The sequence below is a fragment of the Pteropus alecto genome, unplaced genomic scaffold (assembly GCF_000325575.1).
Source record: "Pteropus alecto unplaced genomic scaffold, ASM32557v1 scaffold80, whole genome shotgun sequence".
Classification (NCBI taxonomy): domain Eukaryota; kingdom Metazoa; phylum Chordata; class Mammalia; order Chiroptera; family Pteropodidae; genus Pteropus; species Pteropus alecto.
This window is the reverse complement of record NW_006430460.1, coordinates 402,062-414,863: the sequence shown is the minus strand read 5'-3', so window position 1 is coordinate 414,863 and position 12,802 is coordinate 402,062. Positions and strand designations below refer to the sequence as shown.

General features: G+C 44.3%; 1 protein-coding gene across 1 annotated transcript in view; it reads left to right on the top strand.

The window, feature by feature from the left end:
- The window catches only part of RXFP2 (relaxin family peptide receptor 2), a 51,902-nt gene extending 41,242 nt beyond the window's left edge, over positions 1–10,660 (top strand). The window contains exons 15-19 of the mRNA XM_015590105.1: positions 642–713; positions 3,231–3,460; positions 4,062–4,472; positions 7,484–7,702; positions 10,304–10,660. Coding sequence (XP_015445591.1) covers positions 642–713; positions 3,231–3,460; positions 4,062–4,472; positions 7,484–7,702; positions 10,304–10,563 — 1,192 coding nt within the window. The 3' untranslated portion in view covers positions 10,564–10,660. The remainder of the gene's footprint in view (positions 1–641; positions 714–3,230; positions 3,461–4,061; positions 4,473–7,483; positions 7,703–10,303) is intronic.
- The last annotated feature ends 2,142 nt before the right edge of the window (positions 10,661–12,802 follow it).

The window sequence follows — 12,802 nt, the reverse complement described above, 5'->3', positions numbered from 1 at the left end:
TTAGATTGTTCTCTCTCCATCTTTGGCTCCTGAGAACATGGCAGGCCCCGCTGATCCATGCCGTCCTGAATAGGTCTTCAAAGAACCCATATTTGAAGAAGCCCTATAACACATCTTATGGGGCTGGGAGAATTAAAGGAGTTATGCTTCCCACGGTTGTCTTGGAAAACAATTGTCCTGAATTGGGGTTCCTCTTAGGCTTCCATGTTTTTCCCCTTAAAGACACACAGACCAGGGAAAACTGTTGAAATCCAGATTCTCGCAGCCTCACTGAAGTGACGCTCTCAGGTCAAACGTAGCAGCTCCTGCCTGAAACCCTCTAGCTGACACTCCGTGGTTTCTCAGAGAAAACCATCGGGCCGATTTTGTAATCACACCAATCACCAGCGCCATTTTTAAATGAAAGGCATGAATGAAAGTGTCGTATTAGAATGTAATTCTGCACATGAAGCGACAAAATCGGCTCCGATGTACATAAATAGAAATGGCAATTTTCTACGACAGCTTAACGGTAAAATCCTCATCCTCCTTCGAATTGGTAACGTAACGTTTCGGAGTGTGGTATTTAGGATATGCCAAAGAACGCAGTTGCTAAACACTGAAACCCTAAAACCGTGAAACCTCTTGTGCTTGTTTTGCAGAGACCTGGTAAGGATAGAGATTCCAAATATAAACACACACATGTTTCAACCCATGAGGAATCTTTCTCACATGTATGTATGTATGAAAGAGCAGAGAAGACCGCATGGCGAAATGTTGCGGATATTCTAGTGCTAACTGTCTAATGTGTCATTGCAATGTGTTTTTGTGCAAGAAAAGTCGTTTTATTGAGAACTTTTTAATTTTGTCACCTTTGGTCCCTGTTCAAATAGAGTTCAATATTATGATGTGCCGACATGAATGACACTTCTCTCTGGAAACACGCTGTTTATCCAATTGAGGTCCAATAAGAGATCAGGGTACCAGAATGCCACACATTACACAAGATGAAGTCACTGGCTAAATGGTACTCAGGAGACCTGGGAACATTAATGCACCTCACATGAATGAGCAGTCGGTTGCTCTAAGATTTGAGCCCTTAGGAAGAAAGGTGCTATATAAATTCCAGGTGTTGTTACTGTTACTAAGTGCACTTCAAAATGGAGGTAATTAATCTTTATAGTAGTTTTTGATAAGTCACTTTAATATATTTGGCTAAAGTGCACTGTGTAAGTTGTGCTAATATATGTGTTTATGACATGATCATTTCTTTATCAACTGTATAATCTATGTGTTCATGATTTCAAAAATTAACCATTGTCATCCACAACAATAGGGAGGATGCGGTGTCAGATTACAAGTTGGGCACAGCAGGTGCTGCCATGGTTGGTGTGAAGGTGCTCTTTTGGGAAAATATTTTGTTTGTGTCTGTGCAGGTGCGGTTACTAAAAATCAAGCATTTGATGCATATCCACGTGGTTTTTACAATTGCTCTCTCTGTGGCACCGGTAGATAAATAAATGGAGGCTTTCATTTCCTTGTTGCAGGCAGAATCTGAGATCTTAGAAGAGAGAAATTTGACCTTTTTAGAAGTTGATAGAGAAGCTGCAGCTTTCAATATGAACCGTAGGCAGAGGTCAAGGACCTGACAGTTCACAGGAAATGTGTTAACTTAGTCACGTCCCTACGAAGTGCCTCGTTCTTCTTTCATCTTCCTTGTCCACCACTAACTGAAACACCTCCAGCCCATAACCCATTCCTTCCACCTGCGACCACTGCCGTGGTCATAGTGGGGGGACAGGCTGAGTCACCGAGAGACCCGAGTGGGCTCTATCGGAATTCGGTGGACATATGGAATCCTGAGAGAACCAAGAGGTCAAGTGTGTGTCAGGGACTCCAGGGAAGGATAAGGAAACAAGAGAATCATACGTCAAGTTCCTTTAATTGGGTAGATGGTATCAGGAGCCTAGACCAATCTCTCTGTCCGACCTCGCAGCACTGCGTGACGTATCATTCATTTGCTCACCTAAGAAGTGTTTGCTGAGTAGTTCTCGTGGGCCAGGCACTGGTCCAGGCCTGAGAACATAGGGATGATCAGGAGAGAGAAGTGTCTGCCCCATGGAGCGTCCATGCGGCTTTGGGAGCCGGAAAGTAAACAAGAAACAATTAACAAATGCCGTGAGCATGAGTATGGCAAGCTAAATGGATAGAAGGAGATGTCAGAGAGACGTGACGTTCTAGGGGACCCGGATGTAGGGAGGGAGCAGCCCCGGCTACATCCCAGGAAAGAGTCCTTCTGGCAGCACAGAGAGGAAAGGGGTGCGTCTGACTGGTCTGAGGGCTAGAAGAAGGCTGGCGTGTCTGGGTGGGGTGAGCCGGGAAGGGACGGACCGGTGAGGAGGGTCTGGTTTGCCAGGGGGTCCCATCACGGGAGGCCTTGACGCTTGTGGCAAAGTCAAGCTTTGTTTAGCTTGCTGGTCTACCAACTGAACAGGGAGGGCAAGGAAAAGGATTAGGAGAGAAATGAACTAAAAGAGGTGGTAAAAGAATACAAAACTAGAATGAGTTTCAGAGGACAATATCCCAAACACGCAGGTCTGAGGAATGGCAGTTAGCCAGACGACCGCCCCAGTTCAAACGCTGGCGGATTCCACACACCTGGGTCGTAAATATATGGACCACAAACGAACCTGTTTTCCTCTATCAATTAAGTCCTTCCAGCCCTGGGAAGAACTCTGTTCCAGGTGGCCGCTTTCCTCCTATGTCCAGTGAGACTGAGCTTTCCTCGTCTCAGAGACACCCCCTCCCCTTCCTTCCAGCGTCAGAGAAAAAGAGGCTAAAGGGGCCTGTACTTAGGACTAAGTGCAATGCAGGGTGTTTGCAGAGGGCCTTCGCATCCCAAACCCCAGCGGCTGAATGTCTGCTCGAGATCAATTTAACGAAGACGATGTACTTTTTGTTAACACCCTAGAGAATAATCTAAAGTGACGGGGACTTCACATTCTTGTGTCCTCCCCTGCGTCACCTCAGACAAGCCACAGAATATCTACATCCTCTAGGCTCTTCTTTCAAAGAAGCGCCCTGCCTAGGGTAGTGTAATATTTCAGGAAAATCTCCATAATTAACAAAATGTCAGCTAAACAAAAACCGACAGAACCAGTGAAGTTGCATACCTAACAGAGCTACAGGGCTGCGACTTTGGTTTCTGTGTCATTGCTGTGAAGTGACTCTGTGTTTCCCTTTGACTTTAGTTATTTCAAAAACTTTCGCTACTGCTCGTATGCTCCCCACGTCCGAATATGCATGCCCCTGACCGACGGCATTTCTTCATGTGAGGACCTCTTGGCTAACGATATCCTCAGAATATGTGTCTGGGTTATCGCGTTCATAACCTGCTTCGGAAATCTTTTTGTCATTGGCATGAGATCGTTCATTAAAGCTGAAAACACGACTCACGCTATGTCCATCAAAATCCTTTGTTGTAAGTATGTTTCCTGTAATACAGGTCCAGGATGGCACATCTGTGAGCTGCATTCTAGGTATAAGTTGGCCTTCAGCCAATGGCACTTCATGTGGATGATCTATGCTGGGCATTTTTTTTTTTTTAAAGAAGTATGATGCTCTGCTCTCTTTGGCTGCTCTGCTCTATATCGTACGAGTTTTCAGGGATCTAGTACCCACACACCCCTAGAGATTGTATCTTGGATACGGGGTAACAGGGAGCCGAAGAGTCAAGGGACGGATTCTGGAGGACAGGTTGTGGCTGATAAAACTCAGCTTTGTTTAACCCTCAATTACAGTAACACCCACGCTACTCAAGCCCAGAAAAGTATTCCTTTTATTAATGATGTAATACTTGTTTACTGTTTAAAAACTACCACCCCGCCACCATTTTTTAAAATTATAAAACTTAGACGTGGCATGGGACTTAGAAACAATGCGCTTTTTGAAGTCCATGGCTCCTAGGCACTGCTGTAGTTGTTGACGTTAGTCCATTTAAGAGGGTGAAGGAGTAGACCCACTCAGAAAATAGAAACGGAGACGCTTGGAACTGCCAACACCTCGTCTCCATTCTTCCACAGGTGCAGACTGCCTGATGGGTGTCTATCTGTTCTTCGTTGGCTTTTTTGACATCAAGTACCGCGGGCAGTACCAGAAGTACGCCTTGCTGTGGATGGAGAGTCTACAGTGCCGCCTCATGGGTGTCCTGGCCATGCTGTCCTCAGAAGTCTCCGTCCTGTTGCTGACGTACTTGACGTTGGAGAAGTTCCTGGTCATTGTCTTTCCCTTCAGCAACATTCACCCTGGGAAACGTCAGACCTCGGCCATCCTCACTGGCATCTGGATTGTGGGATTTTTGATAGCTATAATTCCATTTTGGAATGAAGATTATTTTGGAAACTTTTATGGGAAGAATGGAGTGTGTTTCCCACTTTATTATGACCAAACAGAAGATACTGGGAGCAAAGGGTATTCTCTTGGAATTTTCCTAGGTAAATGATATTTTTCATTTCCTGGACAAATGTAATTTTGGTAGGAATGCTGTAAATTTCAGCAAAGGCATATTTCTTCCTTTCGGAAAGTAAATGAGAGTATTTGAGACTGTGTCCCTTTTAAAGAAAAGTTCTTGCCGCGTATTTATAGAATTTCTTATTAAATTTTTTGTTATAGAGGCTTAGTATAAAAATCATACTGTCAGGATCTCTGGATGGCTTTTTTATTATCTGTCAGACTCTGACTTCACATTCGTGCGTAGTGACTGTGAGACAGAGGAGTGCTAGGTCACCCTGCCTTGCCCTCTCACCCTACCAAGGCACTTGAACTCATTTTTTTTACACTCTAGATATGAGTTAAATAAATAATCATAATAAAATTCTGGAAACTCACTCACAGGAGATGATTTGAGTGGAAATACCAGGAAGCTTTATCGTTTTTGGTAAATGCAGCTAGAAAGTCAGCAATGTAAGGATGCTTCAGAAAACTCTTTCCTTTTCCGCTTTCTTAATCCCCTATTTTTTTATTTTATTTTCTAAAAAAATGGCCATACCTTCTCTGTTACAAACGAATGAGCGGTTTAGCCCTTTAAGGTTCAAAAACTTTTTTTAAATCATCTAATAGGTATAGCTCTCACTTAAAATCAAGGCCATTCCTACGTCCTCTCTTTAGGGCAGTATTATCATTTCCCTTCTCCCTTCTCATCTTTCCTCCTTTATCTAAGTGGTCAATAAGCCTTATTATCCTTTCTTTTTCATCCAGATATGCCTCTGCTTTCTATTTGTTTCAGTCTCTCTACCCACTGCCACCACCTTTGTTTAAAAACTTACTACCTGAACCCTGAATCATTACATTAGCCTTTTTTGGTCTTTTGTCCTCCAGGTCCTTCTCTCCTATTTATGTGGTCACTACCACTGTTAGAGCCTCCGAGGACCGAAAGAACTGTGTGCCTCTGCTCAGAGATCCTCAATTACACTTGCTACTACCAAGTTCAAGTTTAAATTAGTCGCTTAAAGCCCACCATAAAATGGCCCTAACCACTGTTCCCTTCTCTCCTTCCTCTGACAAATAAAATACCCTATTTGCACTGTTTTAATAATACTCCTCGCATATTACCCTGTTTTATAGCCCTTTTTTCCATGGATATGTCAATCCCAGGATATTATAAGCTGTTCCTAGCATAGGTGCACTTTGTAGAAAGTTACTCTCCCTTTCTCTCTCTCTCTCTCTCTCTCTCTCTCTTACACACACACATACACGATGTTAAGTTACATTACCTTATGTTACCTTATATTCCATTCATTGATTCGACGTGGATTTATTAAGCACTTACTATAGGCCAAGCTCTATTCTGGGAACTGGAGATACAACAGACTGGCCCTCAAAGACCTACAGCCAGAAAGGAGGGTGAAGACAAGTAAACACATCCTCATGTCACAGGCTGACAAATCACGAAGGAGGAGTACAGTCTGTTCTCAGAGCCCCAGAGACCAGGGAGGCCTCCAAGTGGAAATGAGTCCAAACCAAGGCCCAAAGGACAAGGAGGCACTAGCCAGTGAAGGCAGAGATGTGTTCCAGGAGAAGGTGGAGAAGACTCAGAGGCCCAAGCCAGGAAGCGGGAATCGGCCTCAACGAAGGGCATAGGGCATCCGGTGCGGCTGGGCCTTATGGTTAAGACATGCAGGTCAGCTGAAAGGATTTAAGTGCCTGTAGCATATTCCAGATGGATATAGAGTTAATAACACACACACACACACACACACACACACACACATGCCCTTATATATACCTGTCTTACCTATGAGAGGAGTCCTAGAGCCCTTCTTTCTGCTTAAAAAATATAAGAATTTTTAAATTAATTTTAAAATTAATTTTATATTTTGGTACAGAACTGGATTTAGAGAAAAGTCTCAAGGACAACAGTTTCCCTGTTCTCATCGCCCATGTCGCGCCCGTACGGTGCATTCAGAGCACAGGCTTCCGATCATCTATAAGTCTGTTTTCAGAATTTGTACCAGAGGGTCACTTTTCACAGTCATTTTATTTTATTCTTAACTTTCTGACAAGAGGCCGAAGATAAACCAATTTTATAAAATTCTCTTGGATGGCTGTATAATGAGATTCCATGGAATATGAAACAGTTTGGATAAAAGCAACAGGACACTTTGAATTTATAATTCTTTCTCTCTAGACCTCACCAGCCTCATGTACAATCTAATTCGGATGAACCTTTTTTTTAAACAATTTGATTTTATATTCACTGTAGGGAATAAGATGATCACTCAGGATTTTTATTAAAGCAAGAAGATTAACAAAGTGACTAAGAAGTCAGTATTACAGGATAATAATGTTAACTGAGAATCTTTTGGACATATTTAACCCTAAAAGAGTAATTCACTTAGTTGAAGTTTTAAGTTTTTCTTATTTTTTCTAGTTTAAATATTTCTTTTTTGTTTAAATTACTGTAAACAAGCTGAAGAAAAAGAAACAAAAATGTATTTTTATTCTACGTATGATTTTTATTTAAGACCCCCAAAAGTGAAGAATAAAATTTCTAAGGCTATTCTTGACATTTCAAGGTTATCGTATTCATATTTACAAGTTAAAAGAGTGGGGTCATACTTATTTTGGGGGATGTATGCATTATTACAGTAACCCCTTAAATCTTTGAATTTTCAAAGAGCTAAAAAAAAAAAATAGCTCTTTTTCTTGCTTTAAAAATACTAACATTTGCCTCGTGATACCTAGACCGGAATTTCAGAAGTCTAGAATCTGTCATAAACCGTTTATGTATTTGAACTCTCTCTCTGATCTGGCAAAGCCGATTCCTTTAGCTCATTCCAGCCTATAATCTTGAACTCAGGGTTTTAGCCGAGTACCAGTGAGCTGATACAAAAGAATGCTTCTTGGAAGAACAGGGGAAGAGGTACCATACTGAACACCCAAGTAACAGTATTTTCACTGTCGACGTGCACACCCGAGATGTTAATAGGTGTGCTTTTCCCAACAGGTGTGAACTTGCTGGCTTTTCTCATCATTGTGTTTTCCTATATTATTATGTTCTGTTCCATTCAAAAAACGGCCCTGCAGACGTCAGAAGTGCGGAATCACATTGGACGAGAAGTGGCTGTTGCAAACCGCTTCTTTTTTATAGTGTTCTCTGATGCCATCTGCTGGATTCCTATATTTGTAATTAAAATTCTTTCCCTCTTCCGAGTGGAAATACCAGGTCAGTCCCTTCTCTGTTCCCAAGTACACTGTGCCTCCTTATGCCCTTTGTCTGACAAGGTCAGAACACGGTGCCTTACAATTCTCCATAAATTCTCCACGAATACTTAGAACTTCAGTATAAACGGTTATTTCTTTCCTCGGTGTTTTATAACCAGTGTTCTAAGACAGAAACTGGGAAGTGGATCAGTCTAGACAAGAACAGTCAAAATGGGAGCTAGAGAAAAACGAAGTGAGCGAGAGAGTGGCTTTTAGCACAGAGAACACGTAACAATCAAAGCGTTCACGCTCAGGAGCTGCCCTAGGCCCTGCACTCCGTCTGTGGGCCAAGGCCTCTGCGGGGTGATTCCTAGGCACCGGTGTGTTCCACGAGCCTGGCCATGTGCTCGTTCATCACTCTCGGCTCCGTGTTCCATGCGAGCGGCTCACCCAGAGGCCGGATTCCTCACTCACTCCCTGTTCCATCAGAGGACATCGGCTCCTGTTAGTGAGGGCTGAACTTGGAGCCCGTCTGGGACCCAGAATCCCATCTGCCTGGCACCTCCCAGGACTTTCCCCCAACTCTCAGTCCAGCAGTTTGGGGTCGATCACATTCAGTGCATTGTTTCGGCCTTTGGCAAGTCTACCTGGGCAGTCCATCCAGGGCAGGGATTGTGTCTTCTTCATCGTGGTACCGCGGTGGCAAGCAGGGGACTGACACGCCAGAAGCCCTTAAGGAAGAGTGAGTGTTGGATGTACAAGTAGCAGCCCCGGGAGGCCTGTCAATGCCTGAGTGCAGAAAGGACACATGACACTCGCAGCGTCCCCTTGACCTATCAGCTTGGTCGCACAGCAGGGCATAGGTGTCCCTCGAGCCACATAAGATGTAGAAGCGACGACCAGAAGAGAGAGATCGAGCTGGCCAATTGGGAGCCTCGGCTGGGTGACGAGAGCAGGAGCTGCAGAGATGGCCTGGCCGCTCGGGGGAGCCAGCTGTACGCAGACAGCAGGGTTAGCTGCACAGTGCTGGCCACGAGTGGGGCCTGGTGAACCGACTTGTCGGCCACAGCTTCTCAAATGTCCCAAGCGTTATGTCCTAACATTCCAAAATCAACAGGACCGAAGGGTCGCTCGACCTCCGCTGCTCCTGGAATAAATTCCTGGTGCTGGAATCGGCATTAAGACATTTCTTACTCCCCTCCCCACCCTCACGTATTCTGCAATCCAGGCCCGTTGGAGTTTGGGGAGCATTTTTTTCTGCACTTTTGTTTTTGATGTCCCACTTTTGCTGATGCTATTCTGTTCACCGGGGTGATACGTTCACCCCATAAGACTCTAGCCTACTCCACACGGCTTCTCGTCCATCAAGGTGCAACCCAAACACTCCCTCCCGTGGCGCCGTTCCTTACCTCTCCCCAGCCCACTGCCATCCAACTCCGTTGCTTAAACGCCCATTCCATTCTGTCTGCAGCTCACTTATGAGCCTCATATGAACTGCCTCATGTCAGCATTATTTTTTAATGTATCCATTGCTCCTTTCAAATTATAAACTTCAGGGGAGTGGGGACAATATCTTATGTATCTTTCTTTACACGGTATTTTTTTTTTAACATAGCATTATTAAATAAATGCTTTTCAACTAAAGATGCTCTGCTGGTTCGAGACTGCTGGAACAAGTGGAGTTTGTTCTAACAACCTCCCCAGCTCTTCTTTCTATACCTTTTGATGTCCTTCCCCTCCCCTGCTTCCCCTAAGGCACTGAGCTGGCAGTTCTTAGTGATCTCGATGACGTGGGAGGAGGCAGCACAGTGTAGTGGGGCTGGAGAGTCACAGGTCTGGTCCGCAGAGCTGACTCTGGCCCCGGGTGTCATCATCAGCCCCCTGATACAGATGAGGCAGCGAGGGTCTGGGGAGCCTAGGTGACTTGCCCATGGTCACATAGCTGAGAAGGGTCTGACTCTAGGAGTAGGCTGCGTTTAAGGGGAAAATACATTTCATCCTTACCAAGCAAATGATGTACCTGGAGAGGACAGTATCACCTTAAATTTCTCCTCACAAAGGACTTTCCCTTAATATTCTGTTAGCGTTTGTAAGCCTTCACCCAAAAGGAATTCATAAAGTTTGGAGATGTACTGTCTGTTGATCTTCAAATCAGCAGACTGAACTCTACATAGAACGGCTGGAATACGAAAGCAAGACCACCTCCAGGACTAAAGCTAGGTCTGAAGTCCCATCCACCCCTGGTCCAGAAGTTTCCTGAACCCTGCTCTATTGGTTAAGAATTATTTCCTCATTTTCTTATTTTTCTATATAGAAAGGCAATGAAAACAAGAAAAATACATTATATAGCAATTTAGAATTTTGAATGTGTTTTACATATCTCTCTCATTTGGCCTCACAACAATCTTTGAAGTAGTTACTGAAATTCAGAAAAGGTAAATGGTAGAACCTTGAATTTATGGCTCTTATGCTCTTCCAACAAAGAGGTTTTCAAGTCGGTGAGAGAAAACTTAAGTGAACGAGGTAGCTTTCTCAAAAACAGCATCGACTACCAAATGTTATGTGTATTTGGTGTCTATTTATAATTTCAACTTCCGTTTTTCATGCTTGTCTTCTTCTCCAGGCACAGTCACTTCCTGGGTAGTCATTTTTTTCCTGCCAGTAAACAGCGCCTTGAACCCGATCCTCTACACGCTCACCACCAGCTTCTTCAAGGACAAGCTGAGACAGCTGCTGCACAGGCATCGGAGGAAATCAATTTTCCAAACTAAAAAAAAAAGTTTATCGACATCCATTGTGTGGACAGATGACTCCTCTTCTCTTAAACTTGGGGTTTTGAACAAACTCACCCTTGGGAACAGTATAATGAAACCACTTTCCTAGCAGTGCTTGGGGATCACTGGACCTTGAATGGATCACTGTTCAAAAGTGCTGCGTTTGGAAGATGACACCTGCGACGTTTTTCATCTTTGCCAACAGCCAACCTTCCCACACAGAGAGAGCACTCCAGCGCTCCCGTGGCAGCCGTGCTACTTAGCAGCTGTGCTGACAGCTGTGCCCAGCGTTTCCTCTCACCCCGACGTTTCTGAAATGCACAAGTGGACCCACATAGAGAAGGCTGATAGGCAGCTGGTCACCACCACCAAGCTCCTGGTGAATGCCCACGTGTCAGCACTGCATGCATGGTCTGCTTTAACTTGAGTAGCGCTGTCCGTAAAATAAAACCATTCACGACATCTAATTCCAGTGTGGCCAAGGCAACGTTTCTCAATGAACTCATCAGCACCCCGCTGCACAGGATCTGAGATGGTCACCCACCGCAAGGCCTGCCCGATGGCGGCCAGTGAAGTTGTGACTTTGAAAGAACTTCATACAAGGTGACGTCAAGCACGTGACCAGAGAGGCACGCTGGCAGAGCCCAGTACCACTCACCTTCCTGGCTCTGACCGAATGTCAGAAGTGTTAGGATCTCAAACAAGATATTTTTCTTAAGGTTGCCCAGGTTCCAGTGAAAGGTTGGGTATCCCAACCACCAAAAACTACATTTTAATATTGTTTAAGTATAATTTCTTCAGAGCAGAATCTCTATTGCCTTCAGAGGACACGCGGATAAGAAGTGTTAAAGGGGTTTTAAGAATAGTGGTTTGATGGGACCATTTGCTCACTCAGATAAATGCCCATTATTTTAAACAAAAAGGCCAGTAAGTCTGCATTTGTTTCTTGAAAATGAAAAGTACTTGTGGAGGCCCAAACATGTTTTTTATACTGAAAGTTTATATGTGGAAAAAAAAAAATCAAGTAAATAAAATTCTATTTCGCATTTGTCCACATATTATTTTAAGGTCACCAAAGGCCACAAGGAGGGCGTACTGGCTGTGACCCTCATTTCTCCTGATAGAAATACAGTTAGGAAACACAGCACCTCGGTAACAAGACACGCGTGGCACCTTTCTCACTCTTCCTCCTTTCCCCAGAGCCTGAGGCAGTAACTTACTTCTTTGCCGTTCACTTCATTCTGCGTCCCTTTAATGAGATGAAATCTAAGCAACGGAGAACGTCAGGTCGCCTCCTGTTTCATACTAAATGGGGGGCCCTCTCATTCAGCGGCGCCCAGGAAGGGAAGAATCCCAGGCTTCATGTGCCGCAGGTCTCCTGCTAATTCCCCCGAGACTGTGGGAGAGTGACCAGAACTGGCACGTGCGTGCCGTTATTTTGACCGAGTGAGATATTTCTCACGACAGTGAGGTGTTCCCATTAGGGATCTGCAAATGCCGCCCCACCCGCTGCCGAGGCTGCTCTTTGCCCTGTGCTTTCGAGCTTCGCCCTATCTCGTCTCTTCATTGTGATTAGTGTTTTCTCTATTTGCAGACATTTTGCTACATGTCCTGTGCCAGTCCTTGCTCATAAACAAGGAATAGACCCAAATATAGGGTGTTTCAGTCTCAGCACAAATGTGTGTCCCCTGTCCTTGAAGACCAAGCACGGTCCATGAACCGAGCTCCTGGACACAGGGTCTGCACACAAGGTCAGACGTGGCAGGGGGGTGGTCAGCATATGTCACAGAAAAATGGAAGCTACGTATCAGTCAGCAGCACGCTGGCAAATGGTGTAAGGTCGAATTCTAATAGCACAGTGATCTTCGGTCTTATTCTGGACCGCCATGTACATAGAAAACCATCAGAAATATGTTGGATTTTAGCAAATAATAGCCTCTATTGGATTGAGTGAGGTCTTTTGTGTTCAGTCAGACCTGTTTTCTAAACCCAGGATTTCTGTGTGATCATGAAAATAGTGTCTCTGTTCATGAACCACTTTCCATGACAACAGAAACATCAATAAAATGTCACTCCAGAATTTAAGAAGCCATGGAAGATGCTATCTCTGAGCAGAAGGGGGCGAGAGCAAATTACCTGATCCCCACCCCCATCCTGTGTCTGTGTATGACTAAGATCCAGTCTTGAAAAGAAAAAGAAAGGTTCTAAAAAGTCAGTATGAAGCTCAGATAAAGGTACATAAACAGAGTACCTGGTTTATCTGTGTTAGACATAGCTAAGCTTATTCAATCACTTTGCTTCATTCTTACAGTTTATTTCTAATTAAAATTAAAATAGCTTATGCCCAT